Source organism: Ochotona princeps, chromosome 2 (genome assembly GCF_030435755.1).
Source record: "Ochotona princeps isolate mOchPri1 chromosome 2, mOchPri1.hap1, whole genome shotgun sequence".
Classification (NCBI taxonomy): domain Eukaryota; kingdom Metazoa; phylum Chordata; class Mammalia; order Lagomorpha; family Ochotonidae; genus Ochotona; species Ochotona princeps.
Genome location: NC_080833.1, coordinates 97,829,945 through 97,856,389, shown reverse-complemented (window position 1 = coordinate 97,856,389; position 26,445 = coordinate 97,829,945). Strand labels below are relative to the sequence as shown.

General features: G+C 37.2%; 1 protein-coding gene across 6 annotated transcripts in view; it reads right to left on the bottom strand.

The window, feature by feature from the left end:
* Positions 1–26,445, bottom strand: part of SYCP1 (synaptonemal complex protein 1) — a 94,226-nt gene that overhangs the window by 26,125 nt on the left and 41,656 nt on the right. For 3 of the 6 annotated variants that reach the window (XM_058660094.1, XM_036494672.2, XM_012926011.3), the window contains exons 16-26: positions 19,958–20,062; positions 19,091–19,194; positions 17,490–17,607; positions 16,330–16,400; positions 13,287–13,368; positions 12,687–12,749; positions 8,750–8,812; positions 8,544–8,606; positions 3,811–3,927; positions 3,307–3,417; positions 1,560–1,652 (exon numbers count right to left, since the gene is read on the bottom strand). In XM_058660094.1, the coding sequence (XP_058516077.1) occupies positions 1,560–1,652; positions 3,307–3,417; positions 3,811–3,927; positions 8,544–8,606; positions 8,750–8,812; positions 12,687–12,749; positions 13,287–13,368; positions 16,330–16,400; positions 17,490–17,607; positions 19,091–19,194; positions 19,958–20,062 (990 nt within the window). The remainder of the gene's footprint in view (positions 1–1,559; positions 1,653–3,306; positions 3,418–3,810; positions 3,928–8,543; positions 8,607–8,749; positions 8,813–12,686; positions 12,750–13,286; positions 13,369–16,329; positions 16,401–17,489; positions 17,608–19,090; positions 19,195–19,957; positions 20,063–26,445) is intronic. The other 3 variants (XM_036494674.2, XM_004581883.4, XM_058660095.1) reach the window with 2 other exon arrangements.

The window sequence follows — 26,445 nt, the reverse complement described above, 5'->3', positions numbered from 1 at the left end:
AGAGAGAGGATTTCCATTTGCTGGTTCACTCTCCAAATAGTGGCAACAGCCAGCTAAGTTTGGGCAAAATCAAAGTCAAGAGTTTCTTCCAGGTTGCCCACAGTGCTACAGGAGTTCATTTCCCTCTTTTCTCCCAGATGCATTAATAGGGACCTGGATTAAAAAGTGGAGTATCCAGGACTGTAACTGCCCCCCCCCCCAGAGCAGATGAAGGCACTGCAGACCACAGCTCAACGTGCTACTCCACAGTACTATCCCCCTGTACATAATTTTAAAGTCCATTGATATGAAGGCTACTAGTTCATACAACTAAGCAAATTTTTTAGTTTTTTTAACTCATCCTCTCTATTCTTATCCCTCTTCTAATTTATTCCACTGTGCCCTTCCAATCTCAATCAGAGCTCCAAATTTATTTAAATGGAATTTTATAACACACTATTTTTTTAAAAAAAGGTTTATTATGATATTTCAAAGAATAAATCGGTGAGGCTAGTAATGAAGGACAGCAGGTAAAGCTTCTGCCTTCAATAAGGAATCCTGTATCAGAGCACCAGGTTAACTCTTGGCTGTTATGGTTCCAAACCAACTCACTGCTAATGCACCTCAGAAGGCAGTAGAAATGGCGTAGGTATTTGGACCTCTGTTACCCATGTAGGAGATCTGGATGGAGTTTCTGCCTCCTGCCTTTGGCCTGGGCCAGCACCAATGGCCTCCCAGTAGATGATAAAAATTTTTTCTGTCTTTCCCTGTCACTCTTTCAAAAAAAATCACATGAATCTTTTTTCAAAAGTACAATAAAAACAAAATAAATTGGGAAGTGAGCATTTGACATTCAATTAAGACGCTTCATAGGATCCCCACATCTCATAAGGAGTACCTGATTCAAGTATTGGCTACTTCAGTTCCAATCCAACTTCCTGCTCATGTGTACCCCAGTAGGCAGCAGAGGATGTAGGCACTAAGAGAGATATTTCAAGCACATGTGTTCCTGACACCCATGTAAGAAACACAGATTGAGTTCCAGGCTTCTGGCACCAGGCAACCCCAGCCCTGACTGGTGAAATCAGATGGGGGATGAACCAACAGTAAGAAGATCCATCAGTGTGTCTCTCTACTCTTCAAATAAAATAAACTTGGAAAATCATTTAACTATAAAATTTTCTTCAGATTTAATACTTTAATTCTGCAGGTCAAAATTAGTTGTATTCTGTTAATCTTTACATTTTAAAAGACTTATTTATTTTTATTTGAAAAGTTGACTTTACAGAGACAGAGACATGTTTTCCTTTTACTGGCTGCAAAGGTCAAAGCTGGGAGAGAAGAGGTTCTTCCAGGTTTCTCATGCGGGTAGAAGGCCATCCTCCTCTGCTTTCCCAGACCATAAACAAGGAGTTGGACTGAAGTGTAATAGCCAGGACTCAAACTGGCAACCATACAGGATGTGGGCACTGCAGGTAAAGGATTAGCTTGTATCACCGCACTGGCCCCTTACGTTATTCTTTATTATCAACCATACATTATGAAAATTGATTTTTATTACTATTTATTCTGTATCTCACCAAAGATGCTTTCACTGATGATTGTTCTTGTTCCTTACTCTTGAAATGTCCAATTTCTGAGTCTCTTTCTTCAACCATCTTGTCATATTGGTGCTACATTAAATAAAGAAAACATTTTAAGTATATTAAAACTGAATAGATTGCATTGCACTAAGATTGGCATGCAAAAATATAATCTTTGCAGAAATTGTTTACAAATTTAGTAATTAATCTTTGAGTATAATGTTTAAAATTTTTCAATTTAGAACAATTTTTTTAAATGAAACAGGCAACAGTCTTGGAAATAACCTAAGAGCAAGAAATAGCTCTGCCTAATTGAAAACACATAAATTTTAACATTGAATAAAACACATTAGATGGAGTGAATGTTATGGTGCAGTGCATTAAGCCGCTACTTAAAGCATTGGCATCTTATATTGGAACACTGGTTCAACCTCTGGCTACTCTGCTTTGGGCTCAGCTTCCTGTTAGCATGCATGAGTAGGCAACGGAAATGTCTCAAGTTGCTAGGCTCCTGCAATCTGTGTGGAAAAACCACATGAAGCTCTGGACTCCTGACTTTGGCCTAGATCCATCCCAGCCATTGCTGCTGTTTGGGGAGTAAACCAGGAGGTGTAAAACTTTTTTCTCTCTAATTCTCCCTCTCTAGGTTTCAAATAAATAAAGTAAATAAATACATAAGTCTTTCTAAAGAAAACTAAGTGGCTAATTCCAAATATGTGATAGGAATTCAAGATGAGTCTTAATATTTTTGTCATGACAAAACAAAGTCTAACAAATTATTGAAGTCAAGGAAAACAACTTGCCTGCCAGCTTGAAGAAGCTTTCCCTGACTAGAATGGCACAATTCGAGTAACAGTAAGAATTAAAAACTACACTGGATTAAAATATAACAAATATGTTTAAGTCTGTGAGTTAACAGTGTTACTATTTTTACTTGACAATAATGTAATGGTCCAGCAAAAATTTTTAAAAACGAAATATCCAAATCTTTAATTCAATGGGACTTATTTTTCCTAAGAGATGATTTACTCTAAAAAAACAACAAAAAAAGTATCTTATTTCTTTTATAAAAAATTGCTGGGGTTGGTGCTGCAAAGTATGCCGGCATCCCAGAAGCACACTGGTTCAGGTCCCAACTGCTTTATTTCTGATCCTGCCCTGCTAATGTGCCCAAAGAAGCAGCAGATGATGACCCAAATACTCAGATCCCTTCACCCACTTAGGAGATCTGGAAGCTGCTGCCAGCTCCTGACTTCAAACCAGCCTAGCTCTGGCCATTGTGACCATTTGGGGAATGAATCAGCAGATGGAAGAGCTCTTTCTCTATTTCCTTCCTATGTAAATTTGCCTTTCAAATGAAAATAAATAAATTTTAAGAATTGTTCAGGCTAGTATGTGTTAGAGTCCTATAGAAGACACAAATTAATGAGATGCATATTCCTGGGTTCATACTTAAATAAACATAAGGTGGAAATGCAATGAAAGACTACTAAAACAATTCGGAAAGAAGGATTACTTCTAGCCATCACAGATGATTTTATAAATTTCCTCAAAGATGCTTCATCCAAGCTCAGCTTTATACAGTTAAGATCTGAACGTAAGAAAATGGGGGATAAAGGTATCCTAAACTACACAGTTGAACAGTGAATAATTTTCTGACAAATCCAAAAACTTGAGCTCAACATTTTAATAGAAATATGACTCCAATGAATAATTTCATTATTTAAAAAGTAAAAAAAATTACCTTGTGTTTTTCCATAAGCGCAACCATTTCAGCTATCTTATGCTGACATCGTATATCAATTTCTTTCTGTAATTTTACTGCTTCATCAGCTATTACTTTTGCTTTCTCCACCTATCAAGTAAAAGTAAAATGTTTCTTAAAATAAAATGCCCAAGAAAAGTTAAGTTCTAAAATACTGTGATTCTTGCAGCTGTAAACAATGGTCAAATCTCAAGATGTCAGTTTCACCCAATTATATGCTACTTAATATTCAAATATATAGAATACCTACGACACTTTTAGCTTCTTGGAAACCACAGCTATCTCTGAATAAATTTATCAACACTCTATATAATATAAAATTAATATAATATTAACATTAATTAATACATTAATATAACATGCATTTTATATAATGCTGCATGATACAATATGAATTATTAAATTAGAATTGTTTACCTTCCAATTCAAACAAAATATTGAATTTCAGCATAATAAATCCTCAGCATATTTAGTTTTTCTCACCTCTCCGGAAAGATTTTCTTGTAACATCTTTTTTTCCTCAATTTCTTTTTCATACATGCCAGTAATTTCTTCAAACTTCTGTTTCCAATTTGCTAGTTCTAATGCTAATTCACTGACCTTAAAGCAATGAAAATATCATAAATATTAGTAACTGCTGTGGGTTACTTAAAGATACTTCATACTCATTTTTGTGATTTTGTGAATCTGGAAAATTCTCATTCATAAAAATACAACTGTAACTGGGCAAACGGGGACTCTAAGGTGGACTATGTCAATCAGTGGATTCTTCAACGACCTCATCGTGCTTGGAGTGGCGAGAATGGCAGCAATTCAGAACTGTTGAACTATCAAAACCACTTGAGCAAGACCCTCAGAAAATGCCCCACATCAGGGACCTGGGGTAGGTGGGAGACTGGGTGGGGCTTCTCCCTTAATATCCCCTTTTACATCAGATACATGAAGGAAACAATATGAAAATAATAGTCTTACCCACTTTCCTATAGCCCTTGAACCTTTTTACCCTAATTAACTATGTAAAGATTGTCAAAAATATAATTAAAAAATGGAAAAAGTTTTTAAAAATACAACTGTATAATTTTCTTAAAATTTTCATATGATCAGATATGCTTCATTTTTCACAAAATCTATTTTCTTTTCTAGGATTCATACTTAGTCTTGACAAATAAAATAAGAAACCATTATTTATTTTAAATTAATTTCTCAACAATATTTACATTGGTTGGTCACAGTCTGATGAGTTTTATGACAGTAAGTAGCCATTCTAGTTGAACAGAAAATCCATGCAATACAAAAAAGCGTAAAAATGACAAAAGATTTTTTAACCTAGATTAGAAAATATTGTTTAATGAAAATTACAGTTTTTATTGGCCCAACATTTTCGTATTACATTCGTATGTTTTCTCATAACTTCGTGTAACATAAAAGTTGATATGAGAGTTGAGGAAGAGAGCAAATTCTAAGTCCAAAGTGTATCGGTAAAAAAGACAAAGTCTATCAAAGTACATAAAATCGTGCACTCTCAAAATGTGCTATTTATAAGACATTTAAAACATAATGATATAGAAAAGGCAAAACAGATGGATTTAGAATGGGTGAGGGTTGGCTGGTCTTTGCCACAGAATGAACTGGCAGATGTTGGCACTGGGGGCTAATTCTGTCAAGTTTAACTGCAGAACCACCGGGGAAGTACATGATCAGAGAGTAGGCCCAGGAGGGAAATAGTGGGCACCTCCCGCTTGGGTTCAAACTTCCACTGGAGAGAATGTAAGCCAGGACTGGGGCAGACATGGCTGGACAGAACAGCACCCACCAGCATGTGTGTGGGCTGGATAGTGGGCCTGGTTGGGTTGAACTAGATAGACTTCAATGCCCATCAACATGTAGGAGAGCTGAATGGGATGTGGGACAGACTGGACTAGTCTTCGGTGCATACGGGCAAGCATGGGAACCAGGGCAAGGGGCGAGCCTGGTGCGGGTTACTGCGGGTCGCTCCGACTAGACTGCAGCTCCCACTGGTTTGTGTGAGGGTCAAGTGTGTGCTGGGCAGAACCAGGGTGAACTGCATTGGTTTGTGTGAAAGACAGGGCTGAAAACAGAATTGACTCAGCAATTGCAGCCACCAGCTGATTGGGGCAATGAATTGTGTTGGAACCTATACAAGCAAGCACACACAAGAAACTGGTTTGGGATCAACTCAGATGAAGTTTCTTTGGGGATCTCCCCAATCAAACTGCCGGACTCAGAATCCCAACCAAGAAGAAAAGTCCAGGTTCCATGGTCTGACCATGAAGAGCAAGTGTCAAAGCTGAGCCTCAATCAGACGGAGCAGTGGACAGCAGGTGTACATTGAGAATATGGCAGTCCATCGGAACCTGCAGAGAACACCTGGTACCACAACAGAGGATGGAGGACAGAACAAATCAACTACCCCAGCCATGTGTTGGCAGTGAAATCTGGGCAAACGGAGACTCTAAGGTGGACTATGTCAACCAGTGGATTCTGCAGCGATTTCATTGTGCTTGGAATGGCAAGACTGGCAGCAATTCAAAACTGTTGAATTCTCAAAACCACTTGAGCAGGACCCTCACAGCATGCCCACATCAGGAAACTGGGATGGGTGGGAGGCTAGGTGGGGCTTCTCCCATTATCTCCCCCTTTACTCCAGATACAGAAAAACAAGGCAATAATGTGGAAACAATATTCTTACCCACTTTCCTGTAGCCCTTGACCCTTTATGCCCTAATCAACTATATAAAGATTGTCAAAATAAAGCAATTTTTTTAAAAAAGGATGGATTTTAAAATATATCATGCAAATTCTAAATAGAAAAAAACTGGTTGTGTTCTAAGACACACTAGCAGAAATAAAAGTGTATCTTTAATTAAAATGTCTTTTCTTTTTTTATATAAAGATTTATTTATTTTTATTACAAAGTCAGATATACAGAGAGGAGGAGAGACAGAGAGGAAGATCTTCTGTCCGATGATTCACTCCCCAAGTGAGCCGCAACAGGCCAGTGCGCGCCGGTCCAAAGCCGGGAACCAGGAACCTCTTCCGGGTCTCCCACGCGGGTGCAGGGTCCCAAAGCCTTGGGCAGTCCTCAACTGCTTTCCCAGGCCACAAGCAGGGAGCTGGATGGGAAGTGGAGCTGCCGGGATTAGAACCGGCGCCCATATGGGATCCCGGTGCGTTCAAGGCGAGGACTTTAGCCGCTAGGCCACGCCGCCGGGCCCAAAATGTCTTTTCTTCAGGCCTGGCACAGTAGCCTAGTGGCTAACATCCATGCACTGCATGCCTAGGATCCCTTACAGGGGCAAGTTTGTGTCCTGGCAGCCCTACTTCCTATCCAGCTCCTGCTTGTGGCCTGGGATTCTGCACCCACGAGAGACCCAGAAGAAGCTCCTTGCTTCTGGCTTTGGACTGACTCAGCAATGGCCATTACGGCCCACTTTTGGAGTAAACCAGCAGATGGAAGATCTTCCTCTCCATCTCTGCTTCTCTTTGTATATCTGACTTTCCAATAAAAAATACTTAAGTAAATAAAATGTCTTTTCTTTGAATACATAAAATATGTATTGCAAATGTAATGTTCCATCTTATATAAAACACTGTTTATACCATGATGTGCACCCAGGAATAGGGCCACAGAATAAAGCTGGCAGAACTGCAAACAAAAACAAAAATCCACAATCATGTTGTGAGATTTTTCAATACATTTCAGTTAAGCAATTAGTAAAACACAAAGAAAAAAAATAAGATAAAAAATCTAAAAAAACACGTAAATTCAATATGACTAGTAAGCATGACTTAAAGCATTTCACCCAACTATGGAATACACATGATTCCCAGGTAAACAGGGCATGTTTACAAAAAGTTTATAAAAAATGACCCTATCAAGGTGATAATAAAATGCTCTTAATCATAATGTATTTTCTAGAAATCAATAGCAAAAACATTATGAGTCCTATTTAATTTGGAAATTAAGATATACAGGAGGATTCTGAACTAAATAATACTAACCCACTCTACATCAAAACATACAGTAAATAGTCACTGCAATGTTCAGATTAAAATTTATAGCCTTAAAACAGGTATGTTAGGCCAAAAATTAATATTCTAATAATATATCTCTAGTTAGATAAATAACAAAGAAAAATAACACCAACAGAAGGAAATATTTAAGAGCAAAAGTTGGTGAAATACAAATATCCAACACGGAAGACAAAAAAGAAAAAAAATTTTCAAAATTGACAATCTCCTGGTAGACTGATCTAAATAAACAAATAAATAAATAAATAAACAAGAGACGGCATAAACAATCAGCATACGGATTGAAAAGAGGATTATGGTTAGGATGATTTTATTTACACTGTAGACAATATTGAAACTTACAAAATGAAATTCCAAATAATACTTACCAAAATTAACGAATGGGAAAACTAGCACCACAACTGAAATTAGCTTAAATTCTGCAGCCTTAATTTGCTTAATTTGTATAAAGTAAATAATCTTAAAAAATCTTGTGCAGAAGCATAATCAAATGTGCAGATTGTTAAAAATGTAGCTTGCAAGAATCTACAACAAACATATTCAATTTTACTTTTTCATGTATGGGTAAAGAATATGGCCATGACGGTCCTGTGTGGTACCCTGGTAGCTAAAGTCCTCTCCTTGCTTGCGCCAGGATCCCATATGGGTGCAGATTCACATTCCAGCTTGCTCCACTTTCCATCCAGCACCCTGCTTATGGCCGGGGCGGGCAGCAGAGGATGATCCAAAGCTTTGGGACCCTGAACCCATGTGGGAGACCTGGAAGAAGCTCCTGGCACCTAGTTTCAAACGGGCTCAGCTTTGGCCCTTGCAGCCACTTGCAGAGTGAGCAAGCAGTTGGAAGATCTTTCTGTTACTATTCTCTGTAAATCTGACTTTCCAATAAAAACACATCTTAAAAAAAAGAATATGACTATGAACATGTAACACATATACACATAATGCACACAAATATATTTTTTAAGCAACTCAGATGATTCAACCTAGCTAAAACACAAATAAGACTCCAGTACAACTAAAAAGATGGATTTCCTTAATTAAGAAGATAATCTTTGAAATCACTACAGTACCAACAATATAAATTTTCTTAATTGTAATTACTGGTATGAATTTTCATCTATTTATTAGTATTTAAAACACAAAAATAAAGATGCAATAAGTACCTTTATTTCACAGGTATTCAGTTGCTTGCCTTCTGCTATACTTTTTTTCTTCAAGGTTTTATTCTGTTAAATTTTTAAAAAGAAATAATTACACTCAGTATTAAAGCAGTTCAAATTTACATTGCCTCATATTTAAATTACTGAAGAGAAGCATTATTCTGTGAAACTATGGTGAAAATCCTCATTTTTGAAAATATGACACATACCTCCTGCTGAAGTTCTTCAATAGATTTGTTCCTATTTTCTACTTGTTTCTTTAAATTGTTACACTGGAAAACAATGAGAAGTTGTACTTATTGTCAATCTCATATTGCATTATTTGTGAGATAATTTCATATTATAATAATAGGTCATATTAGGGTATGCATGCTAAACCAGATTAAGAGATATTAGCCCAAGAAATATCTGGAATAAGATACAGGCAATACAGATTTTTAAGGGGCCTTAAAATATAATAGACATGCAAATTTTTCAAATTTCCATCAGAGTAGAAATAATACTCAATAAAAAAGTTTAAATTTTTCTATCACAAAATACTGTTAAATTTTTCTTGTAATATCCACATTTACTCATAGTCAACAACCATTTTGAAACCAAATGAATAGTAATTGCTATTTATAAGTTATTAATACAAATTTATATGTTGCTCATGACCTCAAATGGTCCCCTTGAAAACAATCAAAAAGGAAGAAAGTTGTACAAAAGTGAGAAGGGCAGAGATTATCCCACAGCATTGTGCCTGGTTTGCATCCCAGCTACTCTGCACTGCTACCCAACTAATTCAATTGGGAAGCAGTGGAAGATGACTCAAGTACATGGGTCCTGTCACCCACATGGAGACCCAGATGAAGTAGGTTTCCAACTTCTGACTTGGATTTGCAGGATTTAGGAAATGAACAGATGGCAGGTCTTGGTGTACACAAGTGTGTGTGTGTGTGTATCTGTCTCTCTCCCTCTACTCCCATCATTCTGCTCTTGGATAGATGAATTTTTAAATATAAAGTTAAAAAACACTGATTTTAGTACAAATTTTTAAGACTTCTTTTTCTTTATTGGAAAGACAGATCTACAGAGAGAGAGAGATACAGGGAGAAAGATATTCCATTCACTGATTGATTCCCCAAGTGGCCGCAACAGCTGGAACTGAGCCAATCTGAAGCCAGGAGTCAGGAGCATCTTCCAAGTCTCCCACATGGATGCAGGGTTCAAAGGCTTTGGGCTGTCCTCTACTGCTTGCCAAAGCCACAAGCAGGGAGCTGGATGGGAAACAGAACATCAAAGAAACAAACCGGTGCCTACATCGAATCACAGTGTGTGCAAGGTGAGGATTTATCCACTGAGCCATCACACCGGGTCCAATTTTCATACCAATTTGACTTATATAAATATACTAACAGGTAAAATTATATTCGTAATTTTTTTTAAATCCAGGGGCTGGGGCCTGGCAGTGTGGCCTAGCGGCTAAAGTCCTCACCTTGAACACACCAGGATCCCATATGGGCGCCGGTTCTAATCCCGGCAGCTCCACTTCCCATCCAGCTACCTGCTTGTGGCCTGGGAAAGCAGTCGAGGATGGCCCAAAGCTTTGGGACCCTGCACCCGTGTGGGAGACCTGGAAGAGGTTCCTGGTTCCTGGCTTTGGACCGGCGCACACTGGCCCGTTGCGGCTCACTTGGGGAGTGAAACACCAGATGGAAGATCTTCCTCTGTCTCTCCTCCTCTCTGTATATCCGGCTTTCCAATAATAATAAATCTTAAAAAAAAAAAATCCAGGGGCTGGTGCAGTGCAATCTAATCCTTGATTATCTCATGAGTGTCCAGATGCTCCACTTCCAATCCAGCCTCCTGCTAATGGGCTGAGACAGTGCTGATGGACCTTCCACCCACATGAGAGCCCCAGAAAAAGCTCCTAACTTCCAGGTTTGGACCAGGTCGGCTCTGGTCATTGCAGCCATTTAGGGAGTGAACAGGCAGATGGAAGCTGCTTCTGCCTCTTTCTCTTTCAAGTAAAATAAATATGTATTTTTTAAATCAAGTATTTCCATTTTGGGCAGAAAAGTTACTAAGATCCTCAAAATGACCTTCTTGATTGAAAATAATTCCAGAATAGGTGTTCAAGTTATCATTGCAGAGTGATAATATTAGATTTGAGGCTAGCACGAAAGTCAGTTTCTGCCCATCTAGAACACACATAAGATAAAACTCAGGGCCCATTAAAGGGAAACTGATAATACAATTCTTCAGTAAGCAAGGAACTCGCAAAGCTACTCAGGAAAAGGGTAAACAAGAAATAAATCTAACACATTGATTGCTACAGTAAGGAAATTTGTCCTTACCTTGTCAATGAGTAAAAGGAATAAAAGTCTTCCCTAAAACTTTAACAACCATCAGATGGCCTTAACTAGGTTTTTAGACTGAATTCATGATATCCACATGGTCAAGAAATATTTAAAATTGAGAATTTTAATTAAAATGGTCTCTGGTTAACAGTACTGCTACAAAAATCTTTTCAGGAGGATATCAACTACAACACAAGTCTGGAAGAATTTCCACATTTCGCCATCTGGGGAATGAGTTGACGGATGTAAGATCTCTGTCTTTCCTTCTCTATAATTTTAAAAATTAAAACTTAATTTTTAAATTCTAAAAAGTCTAAAGATGACTGAATATTTGAAAAAGAACTAATTAAACTTCTAGTGTTGAATGTTTTTATCAAAATTTAAAGCTTCATAAACAGGATAATCAATTGCTTCTTGACCTCACCAAGTAAATATCGAAAAAAAAATTTAAATATCAATTTGAAACATCATTTTTCCACTTTGCCAGAAGGAAATATTTCTTATTCCTCCATACTTCAAACCATCAAAATCTATTTCCTTAAGAACTAATGCTGACCAAACTTTTTCTTGCTCATCTTTTCCTAAAAATCATAACTAGCATTACTACTACAGTCATGAAAAATGAGTATGTGTATACCAAAATGACCATGATATTACAGCTATCAATTCTGGACGGTGTTTTGACTCCTCAATGCCAACACAACCATCCATTCTCCTTTTCTTCTTGTATAATCTAATGAAAACTCAAATTTCCAATCATTTTAAATTTAAACAATGTTCCAACTTATAGGTAAGATTTTATGACTTATTAAAAACAGTTCTTCCCTTTTAAATGGTTAATGACATTTAAATGGTATGGCACAACAAATTAATTCACCACTTGTGATACCCGCATTCCATATCTGAGTGACAATTTCATTTCTAGCTGCTCTGCTTCTAATCCAGGTTCTTGCTAATACCTCCTTGGAGGCAGTAGAAGATGGTGTTCAAGTGCTTGGCTTCTTGCCATCCAGGTGGGAGACCCAGATAGCGTTCTAGGCTCTTGGCACCAGCCTTGGATGTTGTGGGCACTTCAAGAGTAAACCACCAGAAGAAAGATACCTCTCTCTTTCTCTCTTTCTCTGTTCCCCCTTTTCCTCCCATGTGTATGTTTGTGTATATTATTCTTTCAAGTAGATGAAAAAATAAACATGTATTAGAATATCCAGAAATTCACTTTTAAAGAAAATTCATTTGTAAACAAAATGAAGGGCTTTGTTTACCAGAAATTTGTGGTAGAAATAGTGTTGACTGTTACAGATTAGAACTTCAAAATGTGAGCCATGTTTTCCAGAGGACTACTTGCTACACAGAATGTCAAGTTTGTCGCAATTTTATAGTGAGGTTCAAAGAAAAGAAAAATGAACTGAGATGAGCATTCAAACAATGAAAACAAGACTTTACAACAGAAGAGCAGAAATTTTTCTTCAGCTCTACTGATTATAAGTGCCTAAGAATGGCTTCTAAAAACATCTTGCTACTGAAATAATCCATAATAACTGTATCTGTTTAGAGATTTGGGGGAATGAAAGAAATGATTAAAGAAGAATTAAATAAATCTTGAATCACTATACAAAAGCTATGAATACAAGGTTTCTTCAAGAAAACCTGCAATGAAAATCCTAGATTATGCCTTAAAACCTCCAAATGGGAACTGACATCTCTTTGTACAGGATATTGTAGACTGGACCTAAAGAATCCAGTCACACAAACAGGGCTACAAAATCTCTATTACCAAGCATATTTTTTTGCAATTTTGTAATACCTTGTTTTCTAATATCTTCATCTGCTTATCTTTTTTTAACACCTTACATTCAATGCTTCGAGCCTAAAAAACATTAAAAATACTAATAGAATATCTATTTTCCTTGTAGGTATATTTTAGAAATAGAATTACAAAATCTAGTCTTAGTTCTACAGTCATTAGTTCTCCCAATTTTTTTTAGTATGCATTTGTGAAGGAATGGACACACTAACTAGTTTGACTTAATCATTTTAGAAATTATAATCCTCTTCCCTTAAAACTTTCTATTTCAACTTGTTGGAATCATAATTACACTAAAGCACTGTATACATTTATTTATCACCTCATCAGTATATTCCACATTACAAAATTATGACTCTCTTTATTAAAATATCAAAATTTGAGCATTTATTAAAAGAAATTCAAAATCATGTCACTATTTTTCCAGATAAAATAATCTTAAAACTCACAATCAAAATAACTCAAGTTTGCCCATATTTTTAATGTTCATGGTCAGTGACAGTCCTTAAGTCACCATTTATACCATACTTTGCTTTACTTTATAAAAACACGCTTATATGGTTTGAAATTTTTTTCAAGCTATTATTAGATACAACATACATTTTCTTTGCTTTTGTCCAACTGACATTTAACTTCATCTCCTTTCCGTCTTAGCTGTACTCTCAAAGATTCCAGTTCCTTTCTGAAATGAAGAGTGACATTACAATTAAAACTGGTATTTTCATTCCATTTCTTTTTGGATATTTCTAAAATGGTAGATTATCTTCTTTATTTTTTATTTTATTTTTTGCTAATCATTAGTATCAACAAGCATATTTTTACGCTTTTGTATTTGTCCTTTAAAATTTTTTTATATATTTGAAAGGCAGAGATACAAAGAGGAGAAACAAAGAGATATTAACTCACTGGTTCACTCCTCAAATGACCACAATGGCCACAGCTGAACTGATCTAAAACCAGGAGCCAAGAGTTTCTTCTAGGTCACTCATGTGAATGCAGAAGCCCAAGTGCCTGGGCCACCCTATGCTACTTTCCTAGGCACATTAGCAGGGAACTGGATCGGGAGCAAGATCAGAAGTGAAACAGCTGAGACTTGGACCATAAGCATTTGGCTAGCAAGTACCAAAGGCAACCGATTTACTCATTACACCACAGAGCCAACCCCCATACATTTACTTTTAAATGAATTACCTGGTTCCTTACAGTAATGCTTCAACTTAAAAAAAAAATCCAAGAAATAAACACAACAGTCTAAAGACTACTCAGAAAAAAGTTCATTAAAAGTGCTATTATGAGGACCCAATGCAATAGCATAGTGGCTAAATCCTCGCCTTGCATGTGCTGGGATCCCATTTAGCACCAATTCGTGTCCCAGCTGCTCCACTTCCCATCCAGCTCCCTGCTTGTGGCCTGGGAAAGCAGTAGGGGACAGCCCAAAGCCTTTCAACTCTGCAGCCGCGTGGGAGACCCAGAAGAAGCTCCCGGCTCCTAGCTCTGGCTCAGCTCAGTTACATCCGTTATGGACATTTAGGGAGTGAGCCAGTGGATGAAAGATCTTTCTGCTTCTGTTAATCTGACTTCCCAATAAAAATAAACAAATATTTTTAAAATGCTATTATGAAAAAACTGTAAAGAGATTTCAAATTTTTGTACCAAAATAAATCTCTTTTAATCCATTTTTTATGAATATTTTGAGTTACCCTCAATTCAGTCAATATTTCACTTTAATGATTTCTTAGTCATAAGTCGGTCATTATTCTAAGGTATATTTACATTTTTGTACATATACATTATGAACAAAGATGAAAATAATCTCAATGAAGAACAACAATGGAATATTTGTACACATATACCTGTATACGTGTATATGCAGAACATCCCTAGAAACATATAGCAACAGGTAGGAAAGCTGAATGGCATTAAGTCAAAAGATACAAGTTTTAAAATCACTCTAAGAGGGGGACCCAGCAGCATGGCCTAGCGGCTAAAGTCCTCGCCTTGAACGCCCCGGGATCCCATATGGGCGCCGGTTCTAATCCCGGCAGTTTCACTTCCCATCCAGCTCCCTGCTTGTGGCCTGGGAAAGCAGTTGAGGACGGCCCAATGCACCCGTGTGGGAGACCAGGAAGAGGTTCCTGGTTCCGCCCGGCGCGCACCGGCCATTGCGGCTCATTTGAGGAGTGAATCATCGGAGGGAAGATCCTCCTCTCTGTGTATCTGACTTTGTAATAAAAATAAATAAAAATCTTTAAAAAAAAAATTCTTTAAAAAAAAATCACTCTAAGAAACCAAAACTAAAATACTTCAGAATTTACATACAAACAAGACCTCAAATATCTGGAAATCATCTAAATTACTAATGATTTTAAAGGAAACTTAAAATACAAACAATATCATTTAATTTAAAAATTAATGAAAATAGAAATTGCATTGAAATACTATGTCATAAATTCACAGCTGTGTTCAGAAGTCAACTAATGACTTAAAATATTTTTATTATTTAAAAAGAAACTAAATATCGATATAACAATTTAAGAAAGAACTAAGCAAAAAGATTACTACTTGATTTCAAGCAGGCAAAAATTTCTAAGTACAAATGCAATTATAAAATCACACAAAGAAAGTTAATTAAATCTAGCACAAAATTTAACACATATCACACAAAGAATTCCCAACACTGAAGGAAAACAACAGATTAGGGAAAATATGTGCTTATCAGCAAAAAAAAGTAATATGTTTTTACAGCATAAATAAATCAACAGGGAAACAATAAAAATTTCAAAAAGATTAGTAGACAGCTCATATAAGCAGATAATTCTTAAAAGTTTTTAAAAGCAAATATTAAAATTCTACATAACTAATCCAAAACTAAAAATGTATAAAACACAAAAATAATGAATTACCAATTATAATAATAAAAATATCAATTAAAACCTTTGGAACTAATGTTTTCATACAATATTTGTGCTCTGCCTACTTTTCAACAAATGCAACTTATTAGAAGCTTTCTGATAAGCCACTGAGATCATTATTTCTATGACCCAATAAATTTTTACTTGTCCTATCAAATTCAACATAAGAAAAATCTAAATGTGCCAAGATGTTTACTACAGTATAATTTATAAATAAATATACTTAAAACAGTTTACACAGCCACTTGACTGACTTGGATAAAAGCATTAGGCTATATATTGTGAACAGGTCTAGAAAATCAGATACATAAAATAATATTAAGTGGAAGAGTCACAATTATATGCCAATCATTGTAAGCAAGGATCAGTATATTTTTCAAAATATAGAATAGACATAAATACTCCAACAATTTTATAGAAGTTTATATAATTAGAAGTTACTTTTTCCAAGTTTTTCTTGCACATTTTTTGAAATCAGCATATTTTCTTAAAGATGTAGAAAGTTTATGATACCTTAATTTGTATAATAGCACAATATAAACATTGAATATGAGAAGACATTATTACAGTTTTACTTACAAGCAGAACTGTAAAAACACTAAGACTAATTTTCTTCACTTTATATGACAGTCAACCTAAATTTAGTTTAAACTGACTAAAACAGTTTAATGGAAAAAAAATCAAATATTCTTTCACCAGAACTCCTCTCCCCCAAAATTCATTAGTATTACCTTAATTGTTTTTCTGTTTCTTCCAGATTTTCTATTTGTTTCAACATTCTTTCTTCCTGTTTTTTGCTATTCTAAAGAAATAATGTTGTCAATATTAATAATTTCATTTCAACACAAAAATTAAGTGTGAATATTTAAGACAATGTACAGGGACCAGTGTAGTGGCTCAAGAGGCTAATCTTCCTCCTGCAAATGCCAACATACAACATGGGTGCCAGTTCCTATCCTGGGTGCTCCATATCTAATCCAGCCTGGGAAGGAAGAGGAGGATGGTTTGGGTCCTTGTGGCCCTCCACCCAAATGGGAACCCTGGAGGAAGCCCCTGGATTTATACATTAACAAAAATGTGCTATTTAGCTCTCATGGCTTCTCATTAGGCTTACTTAAATTATTCTGCTAACAATTTATATATAACAGGGAATACAAGTCTTATTTACTGCCTTCCACTGATAACTCTGAGGCTTGTATCTCTTTTCATATTGTTGTGACTTAAAGAAATGTTTCCATTTCCTGTTATCTACTGAATTCATAACATTTTTTTTAAAAAGATTTATTTATTTATTTAGAAAGGTAGATTTACAGAGAGAAAGATCTTCCATCTGCTGGTTCCCTTTCCAAGTGGCTGAACAGCCATGGCTGAGCCAATCCAAAGCCAGGAACCAGGAACTTCTAGGTCTCTTAAAGGAGGAAGATTAGCCAACAGAGTCATTGCACTGGGCCCTCTTTCTTCATAAGGATCTATCTATGTATTTATTTGAAAGCCAGAATTACAGAAAGAAGGAAAGATCTATCTGCTATTTTACTTTGAAATTGGCAGCAACACAGTTAGGGAGGAACTTTAATCCAGGTCTTTCACGTGGGGCAAGGTCCTAAGCATTGGGCCATCTTAACTGCCTTCCCCAGCTATCACCAGGTCGCAGGATCAGAAGTTAAGCAGCCTTGATGAGAACCAGAACCCATAATATGGGATGCTGCCATTACAGCAGCAACTTTTCCTGTTGTACCACAACACCAGCACCTACATTTTTCTTCTAAAGCAAAATTTCAACTGTAATCAATTCAGACCTTTAAAGCTGTAAGAATCTTCAGAGGCCACTTATTGTAATCTTTACTTCTACAGGTAAGAAAATTAAGTTATTGGTATTTTCTTTTTAACTCACATTAGTATCTTCTTGCTGTTTCTTGAGTTCTAAAAACATAGCACTTGCTTCTTGTGCAAGTTCTTTGTTCTCTAGGGAAAGTCTGTTGCTGTTTGCAGTTAACTCAGTATTCTTAAGCCTGGTTTTAAAAAGATCATACCAAAATATTTATTCATGAAATGATATGGAATTTAATCCAAAATAATCTTAGCAAAAGGGAGGAGGGCAGCAGCTATAAATGAAACATGATTGACCAGAGGCTGGGCCAAAGGTTCATGCTAATTCCTTACAGTGTTTTTTCCTACTGTGTACACATGTGAAATTATTCTATAAGTTTTCAAAATGTCATACATACAGTACAATATGCTTTTTTGCATACTCCTAATCAAAAATTTTGAAAAGCACATTATTTTGTTCACATGATCTTTTTCTCTCCAATAAATGATTCTAAGAAACTATTTCAAATATCTAATAATTTCAGTAGAACATGGACACACAAAATTTTTAATTAAACTCTTTTCCTTAAAATAAACAAAGCTAAAGAAACCTTTGAGCACAATAGGTAAACTGCTCTTATAAGGCTTCAAATATTCTAGATGGAAGGACCAGTTAGTACTGTTAATGGTTATGAACCAGAGCCAATTTTAAATTAAACTAGAGGAGGAAGTAGCTCTGTGGACTAATTTCAGAAGCACCCCCTATCTCTTCCTACTCAATCATTTTAGAAAGTTCATCAGAAAAATAAAATTTTCAAGAATCAATGAAAGGCATAAAAACATATCAATAATAAAAATTTAAATTAAAATATAAATAACAAATCCATTTATTAAAACAGATTTTGGATTTGGGTTAATGTAAGAATTTCAGTGAAGATCCCTAAACGAGGACTGCTGAAAGATCATCAGAAACATACAACAGGAGCTGAGATGGAAAGGGAAAGGATATGCATAAATTGTTTATTTCTCACTTTTATCTACAGCTGAAAAGTACCAAAAGGCAAAAAGCATACTCACTACTAGGACTGGCTACTTAGACTGACTGCCTTACATAAATAAAACAATAATTATTTCCCCACTTTCTCTAAATTTACTGAGGAAATGAAATCAATTATTTTAGTAGAATATAAAATGAATTTGTATGTTAGCTTTTTAGCAGCATACACCTATGAAATTATTTAGCAAAACAACCAAATAACTAGTTAAGAACTGCAAATGATGATTTTTTTTTAAGATTTATTTTATTTTTATTACAAAGTCAGATATACTGAGAGGAAGAGAGACAGAGAGGAAGTGGAGCTGCCAGGATTAGAACCAGCGGCCATATGGGATCAAGGCGAGGACCTTAGCCACTAGGCCACGCTGCCAAGCCCCAAATGATTTTTATAAGGAATAAAATATCTCCCAAAAAAGTAATAAAATGATCTTCTAAAGTGATTCTCAACTTTTTTTACCAGACAATGTAATTCTTTTAGTTCTGAAATTCTTAAATTATTTTTATCTTTAGTTGGAAATGCAATATCAAATTCAGTTAAATAAATTTTGAACAAAATTCATTAATTTATTATTTCCTATCAGAAAGCCTGTAAATACATTAAGCTGTTTATAGATAAATGGAAAACATACTTCTCATTTTCAAGCTCAATTTTCAGATCTTTAACCTGTTTTGAATAATGCTGCTCACTTGTTTCCATGGCAGTTAATTTAATTTCCAAATTCTGTACTTCTTTCTGCAAAAGAAATGTTCATAACAATAGAAAACACCTTTACAATTTTCTCACTTAAAAAGTATGGTTACTAAATAACTGAGTCAAATTTTTGCAAAATTTTGGCAAGATACATTAATACTTTAAGTTTAAGTAGATTAATTGCAATAAACATCATACTTTTAAAACATTAAGCAATGGCAAAGGCAATATAAATAAACATTTACATACTATAAGATACTATAAAAGTTACCCTATAAAATGGTTAATTTCAGTTAAACTGATTATTACTAAAGAGAAATCTATTGTAAAGTCAGGTAGTATTTTTAAGAACTGAGATTTTTTAGCGTGACAAAAAGATAGCTACAGTATAAAGTTGTTATCAACTGTGAACATACATTAAAATTAGAATGAGAATTATAAAAATATTGTTAACTAAGAACCTAATTTAATGAAAGCTAACTTTTAATAAAAGGTTACATTTCAAATGTACTGATTAAAAAATACTCAAGATATTAGTAAACATAACTGTTACAAACCATAACATTATGAACAGGGTTCACACCTTAAATATTAACTTTTTTTTCCACATTACATACGAAGATTTTCTAGATATGCCTTAAAATCAATCATTAGTTATTAAATGTAACAGGAACACATCCATTGGAAAAGAATTTTGTGAACATTTCACAAAGCAAATAGTCATACCATAATCTATATTAATCTGTGAATCTTAAAATCTATATTCAAGTAACAAAATATTTGAAACAAAACTTTATCCTTAAACCTCTTTGGCCTGGAGAAGACCAGTTAGTTCCTTTTCCATTCCTTTTAATTCTTCAGCAATCTTCTCGAACTGTTTCTTTTCATCTAAAAGCTTTTCATTTTCTGCCTATTTAAAAATATTATCATGAGAGTCAAGCCATATACATATTTTTTCATACACATTTAGATGAATTAAACTATCCAACAGTAGTTGTGTAAAGAACTACCACCTGAGGCAAGTGTTGTTACATAGCACTTTAAGCTACCCTTGGGTTACTCAAAAGTACTACCACAGTGCCAGGATGAAATACACCTACTCTGTGCTTCTGATCAGCTTTTTGATAATGTATATGGAGAGCAGCAGATGAAAACCCAAGTTCTCGAGTTCCTGCCACCCAAGTCTTTCACTTGGTGGGAGTTCACAGCAGAGAGTTCCTGTATCCTGAATTCAGCATGGTCCAGCTGCAGCTATTTATAGGCATTTGGGGAGTCAATCAGAGGACAGAGGCATTCGCTCTCTCTGCCTCTCAACATTTTAAAATACATTTTTTAAATTGGGTGGGTGGTCAGGAGTGGGACATAACACTGGCACAGCACATTGTCATCCATGTAGGAGAACTGGAAAAAGATCCAGTATTACCCAATACCAACCAATGTAGCTACTGGGACTGCAAAGCAATAAACGGAAGATAATTCTGTGTCTCTCCTCCTCTCTTTGTAAGTCTACCTTTCAAATAAAAACAAACCTAAATACATAAACAAAAGAAAAATCATTACTTTTTAAAAATAAATATTTCAAAACAATTATGAGCAGTTCCTTAAAGATTTTTAGAGGGAGAAAACAAGTCACTATTCAAAAACTAAGTATTATCACAAAGTATTCAATGGATTGAGCCCTGGAGAATAACTATAGAATTTTAATTTTAAAAAATCATACAGATCATCCAAACCTTATCTTATTCATAAATCATTCTAACTCATTAACAAAAAGTAGCCATTAAAATGTAACTCTTTGTAATTTTCATGGAGTGGTCATTGTTCTGTCTTCCTGCATTATATAGGAAAAGTATAATCCGCTTTCACATAACTGACAAATACATGTACCATTACTGCTAAGTTTTTCTTTATTAATCAATAATCAAGATATTAATGCCTAATATCATCCTTCATATAAAATTATTTTTAATTATCTCATTTCCTGAAGGTGAGCTCACTTTTTTAATGTATTGATTAAACAAGGTCAAGAATCTTTTTATGGCATTATAAAAATTTTATTTTTTTATTTTATGATAGAGTTTTACGGGCTCTGGAATTTCCTTTTCCCTTTCCCAAAACCACTCTCCTACCATCACAATTTCCCCTATATTATTATAATAGCACAGTCCTTTACAAGCAGTAATAAGTCCATCATTCTGCTACCTAAGTATATCCTGACATTGTAGGCACAAACAATGGAACAGAGTCCAGCAAGGTTTATTAAGATATATTTAACAATTTCATTGGGAGTCTATCTTTAATTTGGAAGTAGAGATGTGTACTGAATTGTATCTACACATCTGAATATGACAATCTCTACTACACAATTGCTATGCATCCCTTTAAATGAAAAGCCATAAAACAAAACAGAGAAAATTAAAAAAAAAAGTAGAAAACGTATAACATGAAGTTAAACAGCATGCTACTGAATGACCAATGTGTTGATGAAGAAATGAAAGAAAATCAAAAACCTTGAAAAAAATGATGCTACTGTATGACCTATACATCACTAAACAAATTAGTAAGAAAAAAACAATTTTGAAGAAATGAAAATAAAAGCAAAAATACCAAAACAATGAATAGCAAAAACTGTATTGAAAGGAAAACTTATAACATCAGGTGCTTAAAAAATTTAAATTTCTAAAATGAATGCTCTAAGCCGGGAAGCTGCTGGGGGGTGCAGGAGGAAGCATCTTGCTCAGATCCTGATCCCAGCCACCATGTGCTCATGGTGACCTGGGCCCGGGCCTACCTGGATTCGGGGGCTGCTTCCTTTCAGGGTGAGTACACCAAGGTGGGGGGAGTTTCCAGGACTGGGTGAGTCGGGGGCCCACCCACCGCCCTCATTGGGCGGTGGACGGGATTGGAGTGGGGCACGACCTTGGGCCTGCTGGTTTAAACTTCAGCAGCCAGGAGGCTGCTGGGGGCTGCAGGAGGGAGCGTCTTGCTCGGATCCTGATCTCAGCCACCATGTGCTCATGATGAGCTGGGCCCGGGCAGCCAGTGCCCCATTTGGCGCCAGGCTGTGCCTGCTGGCCGTCAAGCCGGGGAGCTCTGGGGTATTGGTTGTCCAAATCACTGCTTAGGTAGCTCCAGGCTGATCCCACTGTTTCCGGGATCTGGGTCAATCCTAAAGATTCCCAATGCCAGTAACTCTTCCTTTGAAGAACTTCTAATCACTTAACAATGCTGGGGTGTGAACACCTATCATGCAAAAGATAAGGCTCAGGGCTTGTCTAGCAGGATATTGTTTTGCCTGACATGATGATGGTTCAGGAGACTGGTCACATTAGGCAGGGCCATAATATTAACTAGCACTCTAGAACCTATCCTGGGGTGGATTCTGTGCAGGATGTGTGGACCACACCCTGTAGAAAGTTTAGCCCCACTGGTAAACCTAAAAGTTTGGGTGGTTATGGACTAAGCTAGGTGTGACCAAGTAGCCTGCCATCAATCACAGGTAAAGGGACCCGCAACAGTCTGGACTGGGCAAGGCAGCAGCACCCCAATGTGCATCCTGAATAGGGTGTGGGGTGGGCCGGGCTGCAACATTCACCAGCTCATACAAGGCCAAATGGAAGGCCAGAGTATGCCGGGCACTGGCCTAAAACCCAATGGCATGTATGTGAACTGGGTCTGGGAGTGGATCAAGTGGAGGAACTTGGGAAACTCCTTTGGCAAGTCATAGCTCTCGCTGGTGAACACGTCGTCCAGATCTGGGGGTCGGACAAGCAGGGCATAGTAGCTCCAAAATGTGTAAATTGGTCATGGAAAGGAATGTACTGGGCAGGACTGAGCAAACCTTAGCCTACAAGCAAAACTAGAAACCAGCATGGAGCACAGGTCATACCGAGCTAGGCTCTTGTACCCACTGGTCCTCAGAGCAACCACAGGCAGGTGCGTGATTTACGGCTACAAACAGGCCCAATTGGGGAGGTAAGGGGACACCCTAACTGGGTTGAGGTTCCCACCAAGGGGCGCGTGGGCTGGAATGGGGGCTGCGTTCTATCTAGGAAACAGCTGTAGTCACCCGAGGCACTAGTGTGGGCTGGGATTGGATGCACCAGGCCAGTTCAGACCCCAACACCATCTGATGTCATGGAGAACCAGGGTAGATGTGGGATGGACTAGGCTGGGTCTCAATCCCCTACTGAGCCATGTGTGAGCTGTATGTGGGTATGGACGAGCCATGGCTGGGCTGAAACATCCAACAACAAGAACCAGAATGGGGTGAAAGCCAGCCAGGAAAAGCCACTGTTCCTGCTAGGACAGGAGGTGAACTGAGTAGGGTTGGCTCAAGGACCCCCTGGTATGCGCAAAATCTGGCATTGGGAGGGGTTCTGATGGAGGAGCCTGGGCAACTCCTCTGGCAGGACACAGTCCCTGCAGGTAAGCGCAAGAAGCATGATAGGAAACAGCCCAGAATAGGCCATGGAAAGTTTCCCACTGGCACACATTCAGCATGGGTCAGGGGCAGACCAGGCTGAATCAGTTCATGTCATCCACTGGCAAATCCGAACACCAGAACAGAGTGTGGGTTGAGCCGGGTTTGGTCGCGACAAAACCAGCACACATTATGGAACGCCAGGGTGAGGTTGCCTGTACTGGATTTGACTGCAGCACCCAACCAGCACACGTGAGATCCAGGAAGGGAGGGGCAGAACCGGCAGGGGAATTAAGGGGCTGGTCCCCTCGCCGGACAGCTACTCCCACTGGAAAGCGTGGGCTGGGATGGGGACAGACCAGACTAAGCAAGGCTGCAACACCTGTGCACTGCATGTGGACTAGATCAGGGAAAAGCCAAGCTGGGCTGATTATTCCTGTGGGTGCAAGCATAAATTAGAGTGGGTGAGGGATGTTTGGGCTTAGCCGCAGCATCAGCTGGCAGAAGCTGGCACTGGGGACTAATTCTGTCAAGTCAAATCACAGAACCACCTAAAGAGTGCATAAACTGGGACTGAGAGAGACCTGGGAGGGAAAAAGTGAGTTCCCCCTTCTTGGGTCACTAGTCCCGTGCGAGGGCATGAAAATTAGGATGGGGGCTGAGGTGGCTAGACAGAGAGGCACTCAACAACATCCGGGAGGGCTGGATGGTTGAGTTAGTTAGATGGAACTAAGCTTTAATACCCATTGACAAGTACAAGAGCCAAATGGGATGGGGAGCAGAATGGTCTACTGCTACACATACTGGCAAATCAGGGTAGGGGTCGAGCCTGGTGGGGGTTATTGTGGGTTGCCCCTACTAGGCTGTAGCTCCCACTGGTTGATGTAAGGGCCGAGTATGTGCTGGGCAGAACCAGACTGGACTGCGACACCCATTGGTTCCAGTGCAACTCGGGACTGAAAACAGAACCAACCCAGCAATTGCAACCACCAGCTGATCGGGGTGATGGACTGTGCCGGGCCCTGTGCTTGCTAGAACATACAAGAATCTAGTCTGGGAATACCTCAAAGTTTCTTTGGAGATCTCCCCAATAGAACTGCTGGACTCAGAACTCTAACCAAGAAAAGACAGAAGACAGAACAGGTCAATCATTCATCTCAGCTATATGTTGGCAGTGAAATATGGGCAAACAGAGACTTTATGATGGACTGTGTCAATCAGTGGACGACCTCATCGAGCGAAACTGGCAGTGATTCATACTGGAGAACTATTAAAACCACTTGAGCAAATATCTCAGAGCATGCCCCACATCCGGGACTTGGGGTGGGCGGGAAACCGGGTGGGACTTCTTTCTCAATATCCTCGTTTACCTCAGATATATAATGGAAACAATATGGACATAATAGTATTACCCACTTCCCTATACCCCCTCCACCTTTTTGTTTTTTTATTAACCGTAATTAACTATGTAAAGATTGTCAACAATACAATAAAATAAATTAAAAATAAAAAAATAAAATGAATGCTCTAATAGTGCATCACAAAAACTTATTTAGAAAAAGAAATTATATAAAATCATAGCAATAAGTCACCTTGAAACTAAAAACCACAAATTGTAACAAGAAAGAGCAATTTTTCAAGAAGATGAACAAAACAAACTTTTAGACTAGCAAAAAAAAAGAAAAAATATCAAGTAAAATTAAAGATGAAAAAGAAAGACATTTCTTTCAATAACGAGGGAAAAATGAAACAGCTGGATGAGGAACTGAGTCAAGCTAAGAAAGGTATCCAGAAATTAACTGACACTGTTAAAAGCCCAAATAAGAGAGTTACAGGTGTTCCAGAAGGCACAGAAAGAGAAGCTCGGTTTAAAAATGTATTCAATGAATTAGCAAAGGAAAGCATCCCTAACTTCGAGAAATAAATTGGGAAACAAAATACAGGTTAGAAATAGAACTCCCAATAGGGTTGACCAAAAGTGTTCTTTGACATGACACATGGTAACTAAACTCTCTTCAGTTGAACACAGGATAAAGATCCTCAAATGTTCATGTAAAAACTCAATTAACTTATAGAGGAACTTCAATAAGACTAACTGCTGACTTCTCAGAGGAAACTATACAGGCCAGAAGAGAATGTAGTGACATATTCCAGATTCTAAAAGGAAAAAATTGTCAGCTGAAAATAACATACGCAAAACAGCTTTCCTTTGTCTTTGAAAATGAAAGAAAATTCTTTCACAGTAAAAAAAAAAAAATCCTCAAAGAATTTGCCTCTTCCAGAACTGCCCTACAAATGATACTTAAAGATATTCTCTTGACAGAAAAGGAATAGCACCTCCAAAACCAAAGGTAAACATGAAGAATATCCCAATAAAACAACAAAAGAAGACTAAATCAATGAACAACCCACTGCAAAAATGACAGGACCAAAATACTATCTGTCGATATCAACCCAGAGTATAAATGGTCTAAACTCATCAATTAAGGGTCATAGACTAGCAGACTGGATCGAAAAACAAAACCCATTTATCTGTTGCCACAGGAGACACATCTCAGCAACAAAAAATATGCGGAAACTGAAAGTAAAAGGATGGAAAAATGTATTCCAGGCTAATGGAAAAGGAAAACAAGCTGGTATGGCTATTTTTGTATCAGATAATGTGGACTTTGATGAGAAAAGTATTAAAAGAGCTGAAGAAGGACACCACATCATCAAAGCACCTGTTCACAAAGATGAGATCACCTTATAAGGTCAAAAATGTAACCAAATGGTCTGTATTAAACATCAACACACTCCACCCCACAGACCAAATCCAGCTCATTGCCTGTGTTTATAGTTTTATTATAACACAGTCATGTCTATTCTCT